The sequence below is a fragment of the Saccoglossus kowalevskii genome, chromosome 11, assembly GCF_978046115.1.
Source record: "Saccoglossus kowalevskii chromosome 11, keSacKowa6.1, whole genome shotgun sequence".
NCBI lineage: Eukaryota > Metazoa > Hemichordata > Enteropneusta > Harrimaniidae > Saccoglossus > Saccoglossus kowalevskii.
Window position 1 is genome coordinate 9,791,208 of NC_140651.1, and position 10,929 is coordinate 9,802,136.

Here is a 10,929-nt window from a genome sequence, read left to right on the forward strand (position 1 = left end):
TTTCGAATAAGCAGAGGTAATTTATGTACGTAAAATTAACATAAGTGTATAGCTTTTCAATATAACATATAACAGTAGCAATGTTTTTGGGAATAGTTATATGTTTTAGCCTCGATTTCCTTAAAATGTAGATTTGAAGGAATAATCCGTTTTACGACATTCAGTCACTTTCGCGTTGATCCTCGTTCATACTAAGTTAATTTCATTTAAGATATAGTAAACATAATTAATACTATTTTTGGTATAATGCTCTGATTGGTTGTAATATTTATTAAAATACTTTCAGTGATTTTAAAATTGACAGAACGAGAATATATTGTGTATTGAATATACCTCACTGCATGAATATGCGAACGAGGCAGGGATTCCCTTTACGCGGAAGTTGTCGTGGCGTTCCCCGATTGCTTGATGAGTTTGGCATTTTGTGCACAAGTAGAGAGCTTTGAACAGTGTGTTATTATTTTATTTGCTGTCAAAGTTCAACATGTTATTGTCTGAGGAGACATGTCTGTTTCATTACAGCGAATTATAGGATAGCACATCATCGAAGCAAGTTGCATCAAAAGTATAATCTTCACCGGCAGTCGACTGTGCCTGAATTTTGCAAGTGTGTTGACATTCGTGATTTCTGGGTTTCCATCCTATGTTCTTTAGTACACAGCGTAGCAAACGTGTCATTACTTGCCCTTTATTTGAGTTAAGCGGCTGTTATTATTACTTATTTACTTTTCAATCTGTGGCATTTACTTGATGAATGATCGTCGTGATCGAATCGTCGGCAATTCAAAATATTACATTTGTCTTTCCAAGATTATGCAAATGCTAATATTTATGATATCCGTTGGAGGAAATTAAACCCCACAGAACATCCGCGAAGTGTCATTTACAGTACTGATCAATTCATGAAAAAGGGCACACTTTCCATGGTCCCATATAATCCTAACACATTTTATCAGAAACTTGCACTTTTCAAAGACGAGATGAATCAAACCTATTAAATTCTGTAATTTTGGTAAACCATGGACGATATATTTTTATTTTTCTTATAAGCAATGTACTGTACTTTGCATTCTTTCTAAAATACTATTTTGTTTTTCATTTTCATTTTATTTTCGCCATTCATTCATGTTTGTTTAGACTGTTCTGTTCTCTTACGTACCAGATTTTAGGCCTGAATCCATGGCCCATGTAGCAGAAAATGCCTATAAATCGAGCAGCTATTTTGCAATTCAGTGTACTGGTATTAGCACTGCCTGCACAATATCTAATATCAAACTGGACATCAACAAGTAGCACACAAAGAAGTCAGGATGTTAGAGAGTAAGTATTATCACGACTCACAAAAAATGGTGTCCAAAATCACATAACTCTCTGAATGTCATATTTTTTTCAGTCAAAATGTTGGTACAACATACATATTTTATATATTTTTCCAGGATATTTTATTTTGTTAATTTTGGATTACATTGGCATGGCTATCAATCATGTCAAATGAAAAGAATGATGAGTTAATGAAATGCAACTCACTTAATTATTATGCACAGAAAGTACACAGAACTATTTTGTAAAAGATGACAAAAGTTGATTTTGGCATTCAAAGAGTTATGTCTTGTCCAGGTGTTCTCTATTTTAAAAGTCATTAGCCCTAGAGGTTGGTTGTAGGCTGAAAATAAATAAATGGCTGTAAACCCAAAACACTTATGGCTTAGAGAGCTGTTTTACAAGCTTTTGTTGCAAGTGGCAAATAGTTGTTTGGTCACTTTTTTCTACTCCATATGATATATTGACTAGGAAGAGTGCGACCATTAGAAACTCAAGGCTGGGTTGGTTGGTGGTGGTTTTATTGTAGATTTGAAAAAAAAAATGTTGAAAAATTATTCTTCAGAAAACCGCGATATTTGATAAAAAAAATAGAAAGTAATTTACAGCATCATCCTGAAAACAAAATTATTTAAAAAGTAATCATTTATCCACAACCAGAATTTCTGATTTTTTTTTTTTTATTAATTACAGATAAATCTTGCTTTATCATTAGAAAAAAAAATGTTTTCATTATTTATTCATTGCTGCTTCCCATTTTCTCTGTGAAAATAAAGTAATAGCACAAAAATGTCAATTGAATAACTGATGGTTAGAACGTGAATGAACAGGTTAATAGGCTAAGTATTTCTCTACCAATTAAAAAACCTCTTAGTTACATTTGTATCTATCAGAGTTGTATTTTCTGATAAACTTAGCTAAAGTTTTTAAATTTTGTAGTAAATTCAGCCATAAACAAAAAAATCAGTAGTTACAGTGAATTATGTATGTTTGAACTTGTCGATTAGCAGCTAATTATTTGTTATGTGCACGATATTGCATCATTCAATGTGATTTGTGATACAAACACCGTCCCCAGGCTATCAGTTTGAAGAAAAGGTTGTCCTACCAGTTATTTTGTCATTCTTAGCTCTTTGTACACACACCAAAGTCAACTTTTGTTACCTTTCAGAAAATAAACCTGCACCAATTTAAAAAAAAGAAGAAGAAATTTAAGACATGTAGCGACAAGGAAATTATGTCCAATTGGTTAAAAATTAATACAAAATGAATAAATATGCAAAATGTGGTACCCTCTTTTTGGCGACAGACTGTACCAGGATATTTTTATATTCTCTAATGATCATAATAGCATGGATTAATCTTAATGCAAAGGTTTATAGGTTTAGCTCAAAGTGCTTATAGTTTCATAGAAACTCTCGAACCTGGGAATTACGAATTAATTATCCAATTCATTCATTTAGTTTTAAAATATTTAGTTTTAATTCTACATTTATTAAACAAAGATTATGTGATTTCAATAATTATGTGCAAAAATAGTTTTTTTTTTCATTGTTTGTTCCTTTTTTTCTGTGCTTGTAAACCTTTGTTAGGGGGTTGAATGTTAAATGAAATTAAGTTTTCTGTGCATATGTTTTAATTATCCATGGCTCATTACCTTCCAGTGATAAAATAACAATTCAGCTTACCAGGCCCGTTCTTAAATAGTTTTCTCTCCAGTCTTGCATTAGGTATACAGTCATGGACAACAAGAATATTTACATTAAAAACTTGGAAGAATTTATGTAGTTGGATGGTTGCTAAGATACAGTCTGGGGAATTTTATAGTGATGAAGAAGATGATATGGGAGAATCACCTGCGATAGAAGTTCTAAAATACAGAGAAAAAGATGGACATTTTGCAGGTAATTTTGCTTTTTAAACTTTATGGTGTTTCTTGCATCGTTATCTCAGTAGACCATACAACCGCTGAGCTATACCAATGATGCTGTGTCTGGCAACTGTCTGTTTGTCTGGCTGGATGGATGGATGAATGTATACAACTTCTGAAAAAAATGTTGAACCATTTGACTTGAATTTTGTTGTGTAGGTGCCTTGATGAGTGTAGATGAAAATAAGAAGTTGATCTGCCAAAAATTATGCAAATTGGCTACCAAAAACTATAATAATGCTCAAATGACTTCTACTATGACACTAACTAGTCTGCAGTCTTGAAAGTGGTAACGCATATGTATTTCATTGCTGTGCACACAATGGTAGTCGTTTCAGTTTAGTTTATTTCCATAGGTATCTGTATATGTGTGTCTGTTTCACCAATATCTCAAGAACCAATCATTACATTTCACTGATGCTTTATGATAATGTGCAGACCTGATAAGGTTTCAGTGAAAATCTGTGATAATAATATATATAGTATACCTTATCCTACTCCCAAATGAAATGCCATTTATTTGGCCAAAACTGATTAGCGACAGTACAATTTGCCTATTTTTAATATACCGTTCCTGTTAAACCATGCTGTCTAGCAACAAAGGACTTCTATGACATTAAAATGAATATAAGCAATAAACAATTCTGTTTGGTTGTACTCATTTGGCATATTGCCAAAACTGTGTTTTTCTATTGTGTACCGGTATGTCATGTAGTTAAATATTCACGTTTTTATTGGACAAACAAATAACCACCGGTAAACAAAAATCCGGGGGATGTATTCATAACTGAAATATTGAAATAAAGTCTCAAAGGTTTTGTTGTGGCAATAAAATTCTTTGGGATTCAAAACGAATCACCAAAAAAATCATGGCAGAGTAACATAGTTAAGGTTGAAATTGTTGTTTGCACAGATTGTCCTCATTCGACGCATTTCATGAATGGTACCGCATCTTAACTTTTTCACCACCAGTTCCCTCTTTTGATTACAAATTCACAAAATAGTCTCATTTTAGTCTGAACTTTCCTTCAGAAGATTGGGAAAAAAATAAACAACTTTTTATGAGTAAAAACTGAATGTTTACTCAAATTTTGTCTGTTGGCTCCAAAATTAGGGTTCATTTATAGAAATATTGAAGAATATTAGAAAAAAGTACAGAAAGATTTGGGACGATAAAGTCAGGGGGTAAAATAGTGAAGTGATTTTGACTCCTAAATATAATACATCTTGGGATTTCTACTTACCCGGTAATATTATTGTCCAGTATCAGCAACAATTTTCAATAATATATCTAAATTTTGAGCCCTGATAATACAAATTTTTAACTCCAATAATTTTTTTTTTATAAAATACAGTTTTACTAGTTGATTTCTATGTACAACTTAATTTGTTTTTTCAGGCTCACCAGAACCAAGGAGTCCTAGACCAGCACATGTTAAGTACAGAGTAGGTCAAGTGATCAGACATAAAAAGTGGGGTTATAGAGGAGTTATTACTGGATGGGATTTAACAGCAAAGGTAATTTCTCTTGATATTCAATCGAATACATTTTTGTTCTGCAGTATCGTCAGTTATTATTATTATTGTCAAGCTTCTTTTTTACCATAACAATATGGTAATGTGGAAATTAGCGAATTTTACTTTTGGCATCCATTTTCTTTTTATGCTTAAAAATCCTGTGTGTATGTGAGACAAAACAAAGTCAAAGTAGTATCAATGATTCATTCATTTTGTATATACTGTACCAATACCAGTATTGGAGTGGGAAACTTTACGTTGCTTAAATTTGTTCTGCATTACGCAAATTTCTGTATATTTTTCTATAATTTCTTTGTTTTTTAATTTGGCTGCAGGTCTGGATCATTTTTTTCTGGAAAAATAATATAGTTTTATTCTTCAGAGGATTAATTATAGTAAATTGTACATGTAATAAAGATGGAATGTACATTGACCAATCCTTAAAATGCATTCCTATCATGAGTAATAATTGATTAATAATTGATTATTTAATATTTTTCAAAAAACATATTACATTTATTTTTATTTTCTATCTGCTTTCATGTAATCAATAATTATTATTAAATTTTGTTTATCCATTCATCTATTTTAATATGTCTAGCAGTTACTACCAGAGGTAGTAACATTTCTCTGGTGTATTTACATACATATTTTGTGTCAATCGATTGTTTCCATATGTTTATTTGTATTCTCACGGCTAACCATATGGAATTATGTAGCCTGTACCTTTGTTCTATATCATCAAGAAATTAAATTGTCTGTCTTGATATCCATCATAACGTTTTGCCTTAAATGTATGTAATATCAATTATAAAATAGGAATTCACTATGTTTAATAATTAATCATTTTTATATTTCTCAAAATTCTTTTGCTCAAAAATCTGACTTAATTTTAAATCCATTATTCGTAATCCGTAAATTTTTTTTAAAGGGTTTCATCCACTTACAGTGTTTGAATCTGAGTGTTTTTAAAGCACTCTTGTTATATGTATCCCTTGTGAAAATGGTTGTATGAATTGAAAGTGGCATAATCGAAAAATACATCCCTGGCAATTTCCCTAGGAGTATTGCAAAGCTGCAAAAGAAACCAATAGGGAGATAACATATTTCCTGATCAATTTATTTTAATGCACTTTTTAACTGCAGTTTACTTTTTATGTAAATCAAGTCGTATTAATTTTCTAGCTTTTTTTTTCTTCTGTTTTTAGTCCCCGTTCGGACGCAGTCCGAAAACGGGGACTTATGTTTTGCCCTGTGTGCGTCCGTCCGTCCGTGCGTCTGTGCGTCCGTCCGTCCGTCCGTCCGTGATCACCTGTATCTCGAACATGCATGGACCGATTAAGTTCAAACTTCACTCATACATCACACATTATATGGGACATATGCACATGCATTTTTTTCATGATCCGATTAACGATAGCCGAATAGCGGCCATTTTAAGGCCGAAAATGCATCAAAATCACACATTTTCACCATTCCGGACCCGGATCTCAGTTATGCATGGACGGATTTTGTTCAAATTTGGTACATACATTAAACATAATAGGACCTTGATGCACGTCATTTTTTTTTTGGATCGGGTTCGAAATGGCCGACTGGCGGCCATTTTGTTTTAAAGAATTCAGTTCTGGATCCGTATCTGAGACATGCTTGGATTGATCGAGTTCAAACTTCACACACACAAGGTACATCATGTCACAAATATGTATGTGCATTTGTTTCATGATCTCATTAACGATAGCCAAATGGCGGCCACTTTAAGGCCGAAAATGCATTGAAATCGCACATTTTCACCATTCCGGACCCGGATCTCAGTTATGCATGGACGGATTTCATTTAAATTTGGTACATACATTAAACATAATAGGACCTTGATGCACGTCATTTTTTTTTTCGGATCAAGTTCGAAATAGCCGACTGGCGGCCATTTTGTTTTAAAGAATTCAGTTCTGGATCCGTATCTGAGACATGTCTGGATTGATCAAGTTCAAACTTCACACAAACAAGGTACATCATGTCACAAATATGTATGTGCATTTGTTTCATGATCTCATTAACGATAGCCAAATGGGGGCCGCTTTAAGGCCGAAAATGCATTGAAATCGCACATTTTCACCATTCCGGACCCAGATCTCAGTTATGCATGGACGGATTTCATTCAAATTTGGTACATACATTAAACATATTAGGACCTTGATGCACGTCATTTTTTTTTTTCGGATCAAGTTCGAAATAGCCGACTGGTGGCCATTTTGTTTTAAAGAATTCAGTTCTGGATCCGTATCCGAGACATGTCTGGATTGATCAAGTTCAAACTTCACACACACAAGGTACATCATGTCACAAATATGTATGTGCATTTGTTTCATGATCTCATTAACGATAGCCAAATGGGGGCCGCTTTAAGGCCGAAAATGCATTGAAATCGCACATTTTCACCATTCCGGACCCGTATCTCAGTTATGCATGGATGGATTTTGTTCAAATTTGGTACATACATTAAACATAATAGGACCTTGATGCACGTCTTTTTTTTCGGATCAAGTTCGAAATGGCCGACTGGCGGCCATTTTGTTAAAGAATTCAGTTCTGGATCCGTATCCAAGACATGTCTGGATTGATCAAGTTCAAACTTCACACACACATGGTACATCATGTCACAATTAGATATGTGCATTTGTTTCATGATCTGCTTAACAATAGCGGAATGATGGCCATTTTAAGGCCGAAAATGCATCAAAATCACGTATTTTCACAATTCCAGAACCGGATCTCAGTCATGCATGGATGGATTTTGTTCAGATTTAGCACAATGTGTTGTACATATGCAGGTGCATTTCGGTCATGATCTGCTTTGAATGTATATGTCACTCAAATATGAACGGAACGGGGACGTGTCATTGACAATGACTTGTTGCCTTTCATTTTTACAAACAGGTTCTAGAAAATAAAATATGAGTGATCACTTTTGAACTGACCACAATTTTTTTAATTAATTTTAAACATAATTATTAACAAATTAATATGAGTAAATATGAAACGCTAAAAATAAGTATGAAAAAAAAAGAAACTTTCTGTATGTCCTTCCATGTGAATTCTAGATACAGCATGTCAGTTGGCTTTTATATTCAGTGTTTACAATATTTATATTTTTTAAATATATTTTCATGCTTTTAAAAATAGAATCAGATTTTATTGCAATTATACTAGTTAATTATGTAAGGTATTTATAATAAAACAGTACTGATTTGCCAATTGTAGCTGCAAAGGTTTTCCTTCTGAATTATAATAATTTCTTGTTGCAGGCACCAGAGGAATGGTTAAAACAGATGCATCCAAAAGACAAACCAGTGAGTTCATGCATACATACATATTTTAATTTGTGTCAGAGATAAATGCTGTGAATGTTGCATATATCATGTAACACTGGTTGTACTTCCCTGCATTGCAATATTGTCCATTAATGTGTTATCACCCACTACTATAATATTGCTCACCACTGTTATATTGCCCATTGCTGTGATATTGCCCACCACTGTTATATTGCCCATTGCTGTGGTATTGCCCACCACTGTGATATCGCCACCAAGTATTGGCGGCAAATTGTACATATCGCATCATAGCAGTGAACCTGAAAGTAAGTCAGCAATGGCCACGGCCAGATAAAAGCAAATTATATACTGGTAATATGAGGTTATTACGAGAATGCCTCAAAGTATGCACAAAGACGGTGCTGGAGTATCGTCAGAAACGCAGCGGAATATAGCGGTGTACATCTTTTCTTTCCAATCATACATCATGGGAATGCCGAAATCCAAAAAGTTTAGAACAGAATCAGCTAACATCTTTGTATGAAGTCTGGTCAAACCCCGATGGCAGCCATGTTTGTTTTTATAATTAGAGGACGCTTATGTGCGTAATCATTTCATATTTGGAATTCTCCTTTCCTTATATGGTAGAATGAGGAAAATTAAAAAAAAATTTATACTTAGCGATCATTTCACTATGGACCTTCAGGTGTTCCCTTGGTAGAAACACAGCTCATGGGGGCCTATATTTGCATCATGTTTATGAAACCGTGCATTTCAGACAACGACTCGAAACCAGCATCAACAATATATTTGGATTGTCTGTACCTTCACTTTGTTGCATTTGTTTACATTGTTTGTCTGTTCTGATTGGTTGTAGTACTGGAGAAATCATCCAAATTATGCAATATTAGTCGACACCAGAGACAGAGCTGTGCCACAGTTAACATATATTCCAGAAGAAAACATTGAAATTATCACCAACACTAAGGTATGTATCAGCTGTGAGGAACTATGTCAAAGGTCACCCCAGATGCAATGTAACTGTCAAAGATCACAGTGCACCCCAGATGCAATGTAACTGGTCAAACGTCATAGTGCACCTAGTACGCAATACAACTGTGTCAAAGGTCATATTGCACCTGTGATGCAGTGTAACTGTGTCAAAGGTCATAGTGCACCTGGAATGTGATTTATAAACTGTGTCAAAGGTTATAGTGCACATAGTATGGAATGTAACTGTGTCAAAGGTCATAGTGTGCATGGGATGCAATGTAACTGTGTCTAAGGTTGTAGTGCACCTGTGAGGCAATGTAACTGTGGTAAAGGTCATAGTGCACCTGGAATGCAATGTAACTGAGTCAAAGGTCATAGTGTGCATGGGATGCAATGTAACTGTCAAAGTGTGAATGAGATACAATGTAACTGTGTCAAAGGTTATAGTGCACCTGGGTTGCAATGTAACTGTCAAAGGTCATAGTATGCAATATTTTAAAATGTTTCGTGAAATTTATTCAATCGTAGTGGATGCAGACAATAATATTTACAATGTTTACTTTAATGCATTATTATTATTTTCTGTCTATTTCAGTTTGGCCACAAATAATATCACGGTGTGGTAATCTGCCCTGAGGCATATACCATTTGTGTCCTTACTTACCGAGATTTATATTTTTGTTTTTCAGATTATCCACCCAGAGATTGAAAATTACTTTGAAGGTTTTGATGGCTCACAATTTTTAGCAAGGCCATGGTTAAAAGTTATTTACCCTCATGATCAGTGACCAGTCAACATTGCCTTAGTTCACAAGTACAAGACAAGTACAATGAAAAAATAGAAAGCTTTTATTGGAAAATATCTTTTATTTTGCTGAATATTTTGAACTATTGTGTTAAAGCCTTACTCGTAAATTTTAATATAAAAAAGTAATGTATACTGTGGAATACTTTATTTTCGCTGGAATTAATTTTCGCTGAAAAGACTTTTTGGGCATTTTGTATGGAATTTATTTTGACTGATTTTTGATGAGTTTAATGTGAAATATAGGAAAAAAAGTATATTCGCAGGATTTTATTTTCACGGAATCATCCCTTCAGCGGAAATAGCGAAAATAAATTCCAAGCGAAAATAAAGTATTCTACAGTATTCTCGAAATATTGATAAGGGAACTATTGCATTGTGGTATAGGTATTATACAAATATATATTGTTAAAACTGATTTTTTTACTGATATATATATATCTCAAGTTTGTGATGTCTGAGATACATTTAAATGACATAATTGTTAATGGGCTTCCATTTTAAGTACAATATCAGAGCAAGAAGAGATTTCTACATTTGTGAATCTTCAATTTGAAGTGTTTTCTGTAAAATTACTGGAGCAAATGACCCTTGAATAATTCTTTGTTAGAATATCAGTACAGACTTGGATGGTGTATTGTGGTATACATGTAGGTAGAAGGGAAGAAGGAATGTTTACAATTATATTTTTGTGTGTTTTATGTTATTTATGTGAGAGCACATTTGCGGCTGACTTTCATGTCATGAAAATTATGACAAATAAGTTATTTATTTGATCTACATTTTTCCATACTTTTTCAAACCAGAGAGATTGTTGAACTTGAATCAAATTGTGCTTATTAAATTTACCATGAAAATCTGTGAATGTACCATATTACTGCCAAAATCTACTCATGGTTGTTTTTTTTGGTATACCAGAGAGGGGTGTGTGTGTTCAGAGTACACTCTTTAGCCAAGTTGGTAGGTGTTTTTTTTTTTTCAGAAATGCTGTATTTTATGCTTGCACAGTCATTGTTCATGGACCCAATATACGTTAATTGCATTAGACTTAT

At 33.5% G+C, this 10,929-nt stretch overlaps 1 protein-coding gene across 2 annotated transcripts; it reads left to right on the forward strand.

The window, feature by feature from the left end:
• The first annotated feature begins 365 nt into the window (after positions 1-365).
• Positions 366-10,123, forward strand: LOC102806273 (uncharacterized). Of its 2 annotated transcripts, none has more exons than XM_085505736.1 (7): positions 366-449; positions 1,163-1,320; positions 3,040-3,224; positions 4,650-4,768; positions 8,074-8,118; positions 8,957-9,067; positions 9,762-10,123. In XM_085505736.1, the coding sequence occupies exons 2-7, from the start codon at positions 1,199-1,201 to the stop codon at positions 9,858-9,860; spliced, it is 681 nt and encodes a 226-aa protein (XP_085361862.1). In that variant the 5' UTR covers positions 366-449; positions 1,163-1,198; the 3' UTR covers positions 9,861-10,123. The 2 variants fall into 2 exon arrangements, with proteins under 2 accessions (XP_085361862.1, XP_006813670.1); XM_006813607.3 differs by having other exon boundaries at positions 377-607.
• Positions 10,124-10,929: the final 806 nt, after the last annotated feature.

What these genes read in the sequence shown, in the direction of transcription:
- LOC102806273 (XM_085505736.1), top strand. Translation starts at nt 1,199, where the DNA reads ATGCCTATAAATCGAGCAGCTATTTTGCAATTCAGTGTACTGGTATTA. An exon ending in GATGGGATTTAACAGCAAAG is followed by an intron (nt 4,769 to 8,073) that starts GTAATTTCTCTT and finishes TTCTTGTTGCAG; the next exon opens with GCACCAGAGGAATGGTTAAA. An exon ending in AAATTATCACCAACACTAAG is followed by an intron (nt 9,068 to 9,761) that starts GTATGTATCAGC and finishes TTTGTTTTTCAG; the next exon opens with ATTATCCACCCAGAGATTGA.